This window comes from Giraffa tippelskirchi, chromosome 1 (genome assembly GCF_054371585.1).
Source record: "Giraffa tippelskirchi isolate mGirTip1 chromosome 1, T2T-mGirTip1v1.2.pri, whole genome shotgun sequence".
NCBI lineage: Eukaryota > Metazoa > Chordata > Mammalia > Artiodactyla > Giraffidae > Giraffa > Giraffa tippelskirchi.
This window is the reverse complement of record NC_137275.1, coordinates 186,783,100-186,796,019: the sequence shown is the minus strand read 5'-3', so window position 1 is coordinate 186,796,019 and position 12,920 is coordinate 186,783,100. Positions and strand designations below refer to the sequence as shown.

The following is a 12,920-nucleotide window of genomic DNA, read 5'->3' as shown; positions in this document are numbered from 1 at the left end:
GATTCTGTGCTGAACTCAGCATTCTCCATTACTAAGCCAAGCTTCAGCTTTCTTGAATCAGCCAAGTTAGTAACACTAATTCATTTGTTTCCTGGATGCCAAAATTCCTACAAAAACCTCTACATTTTTGTAGGCTTATAACTTTGGTAAAAAAAACTCTTCTATTGCGAAGTATGATAAACATACGGAAAAGTACACAAGACAAAGATAGACTCAATGCTTTTCATTAAAACACAAATGGCCAAATAACCAGCCAGGACAATAAATAGAACCTTGCCAGCACTACAGATTTCCCCCTACTTGGGCCCCTCCTAATAATTAAGAGTCTCCCTCTTCCCAGAGAAAATTGTTCTCTTGACTTCTATTGGAATCACTTTCTTGCTCTTCTTTATAGTTTTACCATTTAAGCATGTATTCACAAGCACTAGTTTTAATTTTCTTTTTAATGTTATGTAGTTGGAACAATCAAATAATGCATTTTTGTGTCTGGCTTCTCTTGTTCAACATTATGTTTTTAGGATTCATCCATGTTCCCCCTGTTCCTGTAGTTCACTGTCATCATTGTATACAATTCCACTATAAGAATATGTCACAATCTATTTATCCCTTTCACTGTCAGTGGTCATTTGAGCTGATTCCAATTTTTGGCTAATTCGGCTGCTAAGAATATGCTGGTGTATTTCTCCTAGCTGCACATATTTCTGTTAAGTACATTTCTAGAGTTAGACTGCTCAGATATAAGGTATGTATATGTTCAACTTTGGATAATGGTTTGGCATTATCTACTAAAGTGGATGTACCAATTTATACTTCAGTATCTGAGCATTCCTGTTGCTATACATTCTGGTCAACATTTGGTGTTATTCTCGTTTAATTTTAGCCACTTTGGTAGGTATGCAGAATCACCCATTGTGGTTTTAATCTGCACTTTCAAAATGACTAATGTGGCTGAATAACTTTTCATATTTTTATTGGCCATTTGGCTATCCTCTTTTGTGAAGTGCTCATTCAAGTCTCACCTCATTGATCTGTAGTTTTTTATATATTCTGCAAGTGAACTGTTTGCTGGTTGTGTAGCAAATACCCTCCCCCATTCTGTAGCTTGTCTTTTTTTTTTTAAACATTGATTTATCTGGCTGCTCCAACGGTCTTATTTGTGCTTTCGATTTTCACTGAAGCATATGGGATCCTTAGCTGTGGCATGCGAACTCCTTAGTTGCAGCATGTGGGATCAAGTTCCCTGACTAGGGACAAAAGCTGGGCCCCCGGGCATTGGGAGTGCAGAGTCCTAGAGCCACTGGACCACCAGGGAAGTCCCTGTAGCTGTCTTTACACACTTAGTCTTTTGATAAACACAAGTTCTAATTTTTAATGCAGTCCAATAGTTTTCTATATCGCTAGTGTTTTTTGTGTATTGTTTAAGAAATTTTCCTCTACTTCAAGGTCATGAATGCATTCTATGTAATACATACTAGAAGCTTTATTGTTTTGCATATCATATTTGAATATGTTAGTCCATCTGGAATTTATTCTTGGGTTTAGAATACAATAGGGGTTAGGTTTAATTTTTTTCTCAAATAGAATACCATAGTTTTCCTATTACTCTGCAAAGACACCTCTAGTGTAAATCAAGTGTCTATATACATGTGGATCTGTTTCTGGATTCTCTGTTTTGTTTCACTGCTCCTCTGTCCTTGAGCGAATAACTTCAGTTACTTTCTTCTTTGACCTTAGATATTTCCATATGAATTTCAGAAACTACCCTTAAATGTTCCATATAAATTTTAGGGTCAAATTGTTAATATTTGACTTTGTATTGAATCTGCAGATCAGTCTGGGAATAATATATCTTTATAACATTGAGTCTTCCAGTAATCTATGGACATGGTATTTCTTTCTATTTATTTAGATGTCCTTTAATTTCTCTAATAATGGTTTAGTTTGTTGCTTAGAGGTATCACATATCATTTGTTAGATTTATTGCTAGGAATGATATTGTCAATGGCATCTTTTTAAAAATTTCATTTTGTTTGTTGCTGGCAAATAGAAATACAATGATTTTTGCTTTCTGACTTTGTATCCAGCAGCTCTGCTACATCTGTTTATTGATTCTAATAAATAATATGTAAACTTTTAAATTTCCTCTATATATAATCATATAAATAAGGATCTATAAATAACGACCATTTTGTTTCTTCCTCCTCAATCTTTATAGCTTGTATTTCTTTCTATTGCCTTACTGTACTGGCTACTACTTCTAATAAGATATTATAAAGAGGTTTTGATAGCTGGCAGCCTTGTCTATTCCCAACCACTAAGGCAAGCTTTCAATATTTCACATATGATATTTACTATAGGTTTTCACAGATACATTTGTCAGATTAAAGAACTCCTTTCTAAACCTAGTTCAAGAGATCTATTGTAAATGAAGGATGAATCTTATCCAATGCCGTTTCTACACCTGGTGAGGTAATGATTTTTCTCCATTTTTTCCCTTAATGCAGTGAATTATATTAATTGATTGATTTTTTAAAAAATTTCGGCCATGCCTGCAGCATGCAGGATTTTAGTTTTCCAATCAGGGATCAAACTTGTGTCTCCTGCATTGGGAGCATGGAGTCTTAACCACTCAACTGCCAGAGAAGTCCCTGTTGATTGATTTTTTAATATATATGTTTTTTACTTTTCAATAGTTTTGGATGTATAGAAATGTTAAGATAGCATAGACAATTTCCATATACCCTCTCCTAGTTTCCACTATCATTAATATCTTACATTAGTATACCCTGAATGAATTTTGAATGCTAAATCTTCAAACATTTTATTTGAGTAAGTTATATTTTTCTAGAAATCTATTTTATCTAAGTTTTAAATTTTACTGGTACAAACTTATTTTTGTTATTTTCTTAATGTCTACAGGATTGGTAATGAATGATGTCTTCTTTTTCAGTTCTGTCATCAGTTATTTTTGTCTTTTTTACCAGGGATTTATCAGTTTGATTGAAATGGGTACATTCTGGTTTTACTGCTCCTCTATACTGTATTTTATTTATTTAGTTAGTTTTTGAGGGAAGCACTGCATAGCTTGTGGGGTTTTAGTTTCCCGACCAGGGATTGAACCCAGGCCCTCAGCAGTGAAAGCACAGAGTTCTAACCACTGGACCATCAGGGAATTCCCTATACTGTATTTCATTTTGTTTTCTTATGCTTCTTTTAACTTCTTTATTTCATTCCACCTGCTTTCTTTAGGTTTAATGTGCTAGCCTCTTTTTCTCTTAACTTCTTGAGATAGATTTTGATTTTTCATCTTTCTTCTTTTTCAACATATGCATTTGAGGCTATACATTTTCCTCTAAGTATGATGTTAGATGCATCTCTCAAGCATTATTATTTATTTTTGTTCAATTTAAATCATTTTGTATTTAAGCTCTCCCAAAGATATGTGAGGTGAGAAGCATATGGACCTTGTTGTACACATTGAACCATTCTAGGTAATGATTCATCTTCTCTGCTTGTAGGTAACTTAAGACATAAAGCCAGATGCCTGATTAAAATTTCTGAAAGAGAACTCCTTGTTGCTGGCTTCTCTCTCACTTAATTCTGACCACCAGCTGCTTTAAGGTCAAGTGTAACTCAGTTCCTCTCCTCAGCTGTCAACCAGTGAACATCTGCTAAAGTGCTGGTTCCAATGCCAAACCCACACCTGTCCGGTGCACTGCCTGCCCTCAAGTTTTAATGTGTACTGCTTTTTATTTTCAGTTCAAATTATTTTCAAATTTTCATTGTGATTTATTATTTGACCGCTGGATTATTAAGTATATTTAAAAATCTCCTAAAATATGGTGGTGTTCTAGTTATCTTTTTGTATTGATTTATATCTTATCTGCATATAGTCAGAATATAGTCATTGTGATTTTAATGCTTTGACACATGAAACTTGCTCTTAACCCAGAACATTTTTTGTAAAGGTCAAGTTTTATAAGTATTCATGTGTGTTTGAAAAGAAGGTATAGTCGATATGTTAGATGCTTTCTCTTTATATGTCGAGTGTTGTTGTTCTGTCACTAAGTTGTGTCCAACTCTTTGCGACCCCATCAACTACAGCACACCAGGCTTCCCTGTCCTTCACTAGCTCCCAGAGTTTGCTCAAATTCATGTCCACTAAGTCAGTCTAGTAGGTCAAGTTTATTATTTGTGTTCTAATTTTCTACAACATTCTTAGTTTTGTTTGTCTGCTTATTCTGCCAATCCCTGAAAAATATTTGCTAAATTTTCCCACTATCACTGTGGACATTTCTATTTCTCATTGTACTCTGGTTAATCTTTGCTTTATATATTATGAAGCCATTTACTAATTCACACAAACAAAAATTTTTCATCTTTTTGTTTTAGAGTTTATTTCATGTAATTTTTCAGTATTTATTTTTATTTATTTATTTGGCTGTGCTGAGTCTTAGTTGCAGCACACGGGATCAATGATCTTTTTTACAGCATGAGAACTCTTAACTAGTATGTGAGATCTAGTTCCCTGGCCAGGGATCAAATCCAGACACCCTGCACTAGAATCGTGGAGTCTTAGCCACTGGACTACTAGGGAAGTCCCTATTTCATGTAATATTAATCTATCTACAACAGCTTTTCTTTGGTTAGTAGACTATATTCTTCTTTTACTTTCAAATTTTCTGTGTCTTTATGCTTTATCTCTCTCTTATAAAACATCATACAGTGTTTTTTTTGTTTAATCTTACCTGACGATCTTTTATCTATTTACATGTAATGAAGTTGCTGACATATTTATCATCATTTATCCTATTTGCCCTAGTGTTATAAGTACCTTCCCTCCTTTCTTGCCATCTAGACTATTTTTTTATTATAGTAATTTTTTCCCTATAATTTAAAGGTTACACACTTTTAAAAAAAAACTCTCTCTTCTTGAAAATTATTCTGCATATTACATCATGCATCTCTTACTTATCAAAATATAATGTTAACAGGTAGTTCCCCCCACCTTCCTCAGATAATATAAAGTCCTCACACACCTTAACTCTATCCCACTGCCAACTACTTTTGTCATATATTTTAATTGTCTTTCAAATTCAGTAAAACATTATTAGTATTGTTTAATAAGGTCTACATTCATTTTATTTACCCAGGTATTTTCTACCATTCTCGTTATTTCTTCCTGACTTTCCAAGTTTCCATATGGTATTTTCCTTCTGTTCAAGTAATATTCTTGAGAATTTCATTTAGTGTGGGTCTCCTGGTATTTCTTTTAGTATAGCTTTTACAGGGAGGAATACCTGAAAAGTGCTTATTTCTTCATTTTTAAAGGATATTTCTGCTAGGTATAGAATTCTAGGTGTACCAATTATTGTCTTTCAGTGTTTTGAATATGTTAGTCCATGGTTTCCTCCTTCCATTGTTTCCATTAAATACATACTGTCAGGGGAGGGGGGTTCAGGATGGGGAATGCATGTAAACCCATGGCTGATTCATGTCAATATATAGCAAAAACCACTAAAAAATAAATAAATAAAAATTAAAAAAAAAAAAAGAATATACTGTCCGTTTAACTGTTCTCTTTTGAAAGTAATCTTTTTTTTCCCCTGGTCCAATTAAGATTTTTTTCTTTGTCTTTCATCTGAAGCACTTTTACTGTGATGTACTTAGATATTATTTTCTTTGTATCCATTCTGCTTTGGTTTTGGGGACTTCTTCAATCTGTGGCTTAACTAATCAGTATTAAAAAACTTTTATCCATTATCTCTTCAAATACTGGTTGTACCCTATCCTCTCTCTCTCTTCTCTAGGACTGATTCCAAACACGCAGTTGATAACTGTTCAGTGTCTCCCATGTCTCTTATACTTTTTCTGAGTATTTTATTCTTTCTCTTTGTGATGTATTCTAGGTTGTTCCTTCTGATCCATATTCTAGTTCATTTATTCTCTGTTTAGCTTTATTGAGTCTTCTATTAATTCATCTGTTAAGTTTTTTTATTTTTCGTTCTTAGAATTTTCTTTTGGTGCTTTATCAGCTCTGCTACATTCCTTTTTTTAATAATTCACAGTTCTCTGTGAAAATTTTTAATTTAGTCTTTTACATTCTTGAACACAGTTAGCATTGTTTAATTTTTTAACATAGTTATTTTAAAGCTTGGTCTGATAAAGCTAACATCTGAAGAACTTAGGGGTCTGTTTTTATTTTTCACTCTTTCTGCCCATTTTCATTCGTGTTGTTATGTCTTCTCATATATCTACTTATTTTTGGTTGTGAGCCATGTATTATAACTGAAAGACTGCAGTAGTTTAAGGTTCTATATAATGCTATCTTAGTCTGAAAAGGTTTGCTTTTGCCAGATGCTTGGGACTACCTTATTTAACTTTCAGAGACTGAAATGATTGAGGATAGTCCCTTTCAGGGAATTATATTTCTAGTTCACCCTTACTTTTACACAGATACAAGCTTTAGGGGCCCAAAACCAATGAGCAGAAGCTTACCTGCACTCAATCCATTTTTGACAAGTCATGAACTCCCAACTTTCTTAGCTTCTATCAAGAGGGCTGGTGAATCTCTTAGCCCCCTCTTTTGAAATTCATGAATGTGTTTAGGAGAAAATTAGTCCTAAATGTTACCAAATGTCTTACCTGGATGTATGCTTTCCCCCAGATCTCTACTTGGTAATTCTTTTTTTACTTTCTTAGCTTTCTGAATGCCTCTGAAGCAACTTTTAAAAATATGTTGTCTAGCTTTTCTACTTGTCTTAAGAGTCAGGCTTGGTTTGAACTGTCTGGCATTATTAAAGCAAAAATCCTTAGCTTTTATATCACTTGGATAAAACCAAAATTGTAGTTTTAGTGTGGTTTCAGGAAGGAATGAATTTAGAATTATGTTCAATTCACTAGCTTAACCTAAAAGGTTATTCTTCATTTCCCTTCAGAAAAAAAAAATTTTAAAGCCTGTATCAGTTTATAGCCACACACCTTGTTAAAAAAAAAAGGAAATGAGAAGATTCTATACTTTTACTTTTGTACTTACTATCTAACACTTTCCATATCAGCACCAATAGCTCTACTTCATTTTTCACATTTTCATGGCTGTACTTCATACCATTCAATCTAACTCAACAAATATTTACCTACTATGCTCATTTACCTATTATACCTGGTTTTGAGGTGATAATGGTAAGCAAAAACTAATTTTGTCCTCATCACTCAAGTCCCTGTTGAGTGACTTGTAACAATATACATATATTCACAGTATAAATAAATGCAAAATTGTAACTCTATCAAATGCTAAGAAGTTAGCACCATTGATATGAGAACACATCAGGGGTGTTGGGTCTAGTCTGGGAGATCAGAAATACCTTCCGTGACCAAGTGGTAATAAGTTGAATAAGAACTAACTAGAAGAGAAGTGGGAAGGAAAGGAGGCTTATAGCAAGGAAATAATCTAACTCCATGTCGCTGCTGCTGCTGCTAAGTTGCTTTAGTTGTGTCCAACTCTGTGCGACCCCATAGATGGCAGCCCACCAGGCTCCCCCGTCCCTGGGATTCTCCAGGCAAGAACACTGGAGTGGGTTGCCATTTCCTTCTCCAATGCATGAAAGTGAAAAGTGAAAGTGAAGTCGCTCAGTCGTGTCCGACTCTTAGCGACCTCATGGATTGTAGCCTACCAGGCTCCTCCATCCATGGGATTTTCCAGGCAAGAGTACTGGAGTTGGGTGCCATTGCCTTCTCCAAACTCCATGTTGAGAATCTACCATATGGATGTATCATAAGTTACCCAGACTTACCCAGCTCTCCACTGAGGGATATTGTGATGTTTGAATCTTTTGCTACTATATATGATACTTTGATAAATATTCTCATATATAATTTTTGGTATAATTTAGGAATCTTATCCTTATGATAATCAAGGATACATATAATAGTGTTAATACATACAAGAGAGTTCACAATAATTTCCACTTAGATTAAAATATAAAATTTACTAGATCTATTTCTTACATATTTCATCCTTTCCTAACTTGAATTCTTTGTTTTAATTTTCACTTGGCTGCACTATTTTCACAAGAACTGGTTCCCTGCAGTGATCTCCTATCCCATTCATAAAGGTAAACATAGTTATGCTCTGCACCTTCAACGTGGAATTTGAAACATAAGTATGTGTAGGACTTTCGCCTATATTCTCAAAGTAAGCTGGGCTTTCTTCACAACACAGATACTTCATCCTAACAGCTGAGTGAATCACCTTAGTATAAGCTTGGAGAGAATGAGGCAGTCAGGGGTTTTTGCTAAGGTGCCACTATCTTTTCAGAATCTCCTGTGTTCTCAGGTGAGTTAGGATCTATCTTTAAAATCAAACCTCCCACAACATACTAGAAAAAAAAATACTTGGCTACATAAACAAAATGTAACTATATAAAAATCTCTCAGGCCAATAAGAAGAAAAACAAACAAGCACATAATAGTACAAAAGTGGGAAAAATGCATGAATTGACAACTTACAAAAAAGAAATAAAGGAGGCCAATAAACACAAGAAACAATGCTCATTAGTCATCATAAAAATAAAATTTTAAATTAAAAAGACACCCGACTATAAAAATTATAATAAGTAGTATTTAAGAGAGCACTGTGAACTATGTGTTGCACATGCAAAATGTAAATTGTTACAGCCTTTCCAGGTTATCTATGTCTAAATTAAAATTGTGAGTACTAATTGACACAGATTTTCAATTTCTAGAAATCTATCCTGTGGAAATAATCAAGAAAGTATTATTTTTCATTTCCTAATAGTGCTTTCCTTTCTTTCATACCACATGTCAACATCTGACTTTACTGTTTGTTTTTCCCACCACTAGAATACAAGCTTATTGAGAGCAAGGACCTATATAGTTATTGGCACATATAAGGCATATAATAAATACTGATTGTTGGACAGGATATGCAAGGATTTATCTATAAAAATTTTCAAAACTGTGGAGTTTTAAAAGAAAAAAGTTGGAAAAAATTCAAAACCCATCAGCAGAGGATTGGTTAAAACAAAGAATAATCAACATGGACAACTATGTAGCCACTGAAAATTAGTCTACAAAAATACCAGTAAACGTATGTGATGCTATCACATGACTTCATTTTTGTTAAAAAGAAAAAAAAGAGGAGAAAAAAGATGCTAATAACAGTATTTATATCACGATGTTAACAGTGGGTATCTGAGATGGTAGGATTACTGGTGACTTTTTCCCCTTATTTATGGTTTCCTGTATTTTTCAAATTTTATTTTTCTACAATAAACACAATTATTTTTTAACAAGGCAAAGAAAATTCCCCAAAACAAACTAAAACCCAAACCAAAAGTTCTTCGTTTCTAGTTCATAGAAGGAAAAGGCAAGTTTACCTTCAAGTTCATCATCGGAAATCAATTCATCATCAGAGCATATGTTGAGAATGTTAACCAGCATCTCTGTGACTAGATGATAAGACAAAATAGTCCAAAATTTATATAATTAATAAGGCACTTTCTCTAAAAGGATGTGGATATATAAAGAAACATATATATATTAAATAAACACAGATAAAAATGATTGATTGTTTTGCTATTCAGAGTAGCTTAAGGAGCAGCAGTAAATGCAGACCTTCAAGTTTATACAGATTTGGGGGAGATTACTTGTTCCAGTTAAAGTACAGAGTCTTTGAAGATTCTAATGCTTAACAACTTGATTTCATTTTAAACTGCTGCCTGAACCTTTTCTACACTGAATAACACAGGAGATTTCCTCCCATTTTACAAAGAAAGTAAGCCACCAGGCCAATGTACAACAGGCTCATGTATCTGCACAGCTCATTTGCTCGTGCTCAGTCACTCAGTCGTGTCCGACTCTTTATGACCCTATGGACTGTAGCTCTCCAGGTGCCTTTGTCCTGGAATTTTCCAGGCAGGAATACTGGAGCAGGTTGCCATTTCCTTCTCCAGATATCTTCCTGACCCAGGGATCGAACCTGCATCTCCTGCATTGGCAGGAGGATTCTTAACCACTGTGCCACCTGGGAAGCTTATGTGTATAGATGCACAAATAGAATTCTAAGGATAAATATTCCCATTTAAATCTCTTTACCACCGAAGGAAAGGTTATTTTACTGTTACTTATGTTATTCTAACATCTTAATCATACAAGGACAGCTATTTTAAATTGATACTTAGAATAAGAAAATTATAATCAACTAGAATTATAATTTAAAATCCAATTAAGCGCCACTTAAAAGTTCGTAGAGAACAATGAAAACAGAAAACACTTCTGATAACTTTAAGAAAAACACTTCTGAACCATCAGGGAATGCATGCAGGCAGGAGGGTGTCACTAGTTAGGATAAATGATGGTCCCTCTGTGTTAGTTCTCTTACCTTTTTCCCCAACAAAAGGCAAAGACCACGTGAAAACATCCATAAAGTTTGGAAGCCAGTAGGGGTGTGGAGAACAGTTAAACTGCCTGATATTCATGACGTTGTTTTCATATTTTAACACAGCAGCTAAAAAGGAAAAAGAAGAAAAATATCTGGCACAGAGGAACAGGACATGGTAATTGGTATACTGTATACAGTTGTGTACCTACTACCTGGATTTCAGAAACTGACTTTACATTTATAAATTTAGGACACATGGAAAATCTTACAGCATGTTGTACAGTTCATTCTTTTAAGAATTATCCCAAGGAACAAAGTTACCTGAAGAGCTCATATAATAAAAGTACAAAAGAAACTTAAGCTCTGAGACTTCAAAGGTCTTGCATGGTAACTATCTATAGAAATCTCAGATTCCACATGAGAAAAATTTCATCATGATTTCCCTTTATTGTTGGTTACAATTACAACTTTCCTTTGAGGGCAAACATTTCTCATTAAATGAACATGGCCTGTTTTCCTAGTCATTAGCCAGGGCCAAAGATTTTATAAACTCTCTAGGAGTTTATAACATAGCAGTTATTAATTCATAGTGGGGAATACAGATAGATGGTAAATGTGGAGCAATTTAACAAGGTTCAAAGTAGATTAAATCACTTCCGCATACAATATGTGAATAAAAAATGCCCATCTCTCCTATAAACAGTCAGTATATTGCTCACACTTTAAATGTTTAATATTAACCGGTTCATATACATATACTGCACACACACATACTTTGGTACCAAACTGATTTTCTTTACACTTAAATTTTTTAAAAATCCAATCCCTTAGTTTGCATCACCAGCAATGCAATGTGGTTTGCGTTATTCACTTAAATTATTCTTACTATGATCATAAATAGAATAGGGTACAATAGTTCTCTAGAAATGACAGGTACAGGTCATCTCCTGATTCCTGCCTCTTTGCTTATTATAGATAGCCTAGTATTCTCAAATTTTTAAGTCACTGAATATTTAAATGTTTACCATAACTTATTAAATAAATATATGAAAACAGGATTTTCAACTTTTAAGAAGCTTCTAATACTGGTTACAATGTACATGTCCCATTATTTTCATTTTTTATTTAAATTAGATGAATATATAAATATTCAACAATTCCCTCAATCTACACAAGAAAAAGAGATGAAAGATGAACACAAAAAATAGAGATCTTTAAAAATCATGACTTAAAGGTCTTTCATGTAACCTATTGATAAAAAATGTCTGTTTGTACCAATAAGTCTAAAGAATATGCAAGAAAGAAAAGCAATAGGAAAAGAAGAAGGAAAAGGGGACAGAGTCATCTTTTTCAAGAGGAATAATTGAGCATCATCAGAGATTATTTTATACGCCACATTTTCTTCCTTCCCCATCCCCCCTAAAAGGTTAAGAAAGGACCAAGGAAAACAAGATTGTTGCAAGGTAAAAGATGTTACCAATTAAGTCAAGGCCGACAAAAACTCAGAATCAACTGTGACTCTAAAATAGTTTACTAATGGAATGATCAAAACAAGACCAGATTAGAATGAGGCAAAGAACAAGCTGGCAGTTAGTTAAGCTAGTAAAGTGATTGCTGATTTAGATGACATGTTTTAGCTTAGCACACTGATAAATCCACCAGCCAATCAATAGACACTTTAATAGCAAGGTTAATAAAGGGAGTAAGAAGGGAAAGTCTTCATCACAGACACGAGGGTGAGGGAGACTGTCCTTTGAGGAAGTCTGACAACATGAGTGGCACATACCATTCATAAGGGAGGAAACAAAAAGAAAAACTAAGTTTCTATTAGGAAAAGGGAAATAAGAAAGAATGGACTTAGGGAAAAGCAGAGTATTGAAGGATAGCCAAGACTCAGAAAAGAATGATGAAAAGGAAAGCAAAAATATAAGACTAGAAGAGAATTTAAGTCAAAGAAATGCCTTTTAAAAATGGACAGCATGTCACTAAGGACATCCAGAGATAACTGATCCAAATCAGATTGAAATGAGATGTGCCATTTCATAGTTGATTTTGAAATAGAGGAAATAAGTATACCATGGACCTCTTTTACACTTCTCTCCCCAACTGCATATACAAGATATGACTATAAAGTAATGAGACTTAAGAAACCATCAACGACAAACACACCAGACCTTATATATCAGATGAGTGTGGTCCTTTGATGTAATCACACCAGGCACAATAACAGCAGGATGTTATAGCAGTGTAGCAATTTATAGTCTGACCAATGCTTTTAATATTCATTTTGATTACTCCAACTTATCTTCAACAAGCCTATGTGACAGTTATTTAAGATCAACCGAGGCTCAGAGAAGTATCTTGTTAATTGTGAATTTAAAAGTGAAACAGGACTAGACTAGGATTTTTGCCTCCCAGCTCTCAGTGTTCTTATCAATATACCATGCTGCCTTACCGTATGTTTAATCCAAAGATGCTGCCATTACTCAAAATGTTTTTGGAACTCCTCTTTTGGAAT

General features: G+C 34.1%; 1 protein-coding gene across 17 annotated transcripts in view; it reads right to left on the bottom strand.

Moving 5' to 3' along the window:
• The window catches only part of PPP3CC (protein phosphatase 3 catalytic subunit gamma), an 82,752-nt gene that overhangs the window by 11,441 nt on the left and 58,391 nt on the right, over window positions 1–12,920 (bottom strand). For all 17 annotated transcript variants that reach the window (XM_081514389.1, XM_081514298.1, XM_081514287.1 and 14 more), the window contains exons 9-10: window positions 10,403–10,528; window positions 9,399–9,470 (exon numbers count right to left, since the gene is read on the bottom strand). In XM_081514389.1, the coding sequence (XP_081370515.1) occupies window positions 9,399–9,470; window positions 10,403–10,528 (198 nt within the window). The remainder of the gene's footprint in view (window positions 1–9,398; window positions 9,471–10,402; window positions 10,529–12,920) is intronic.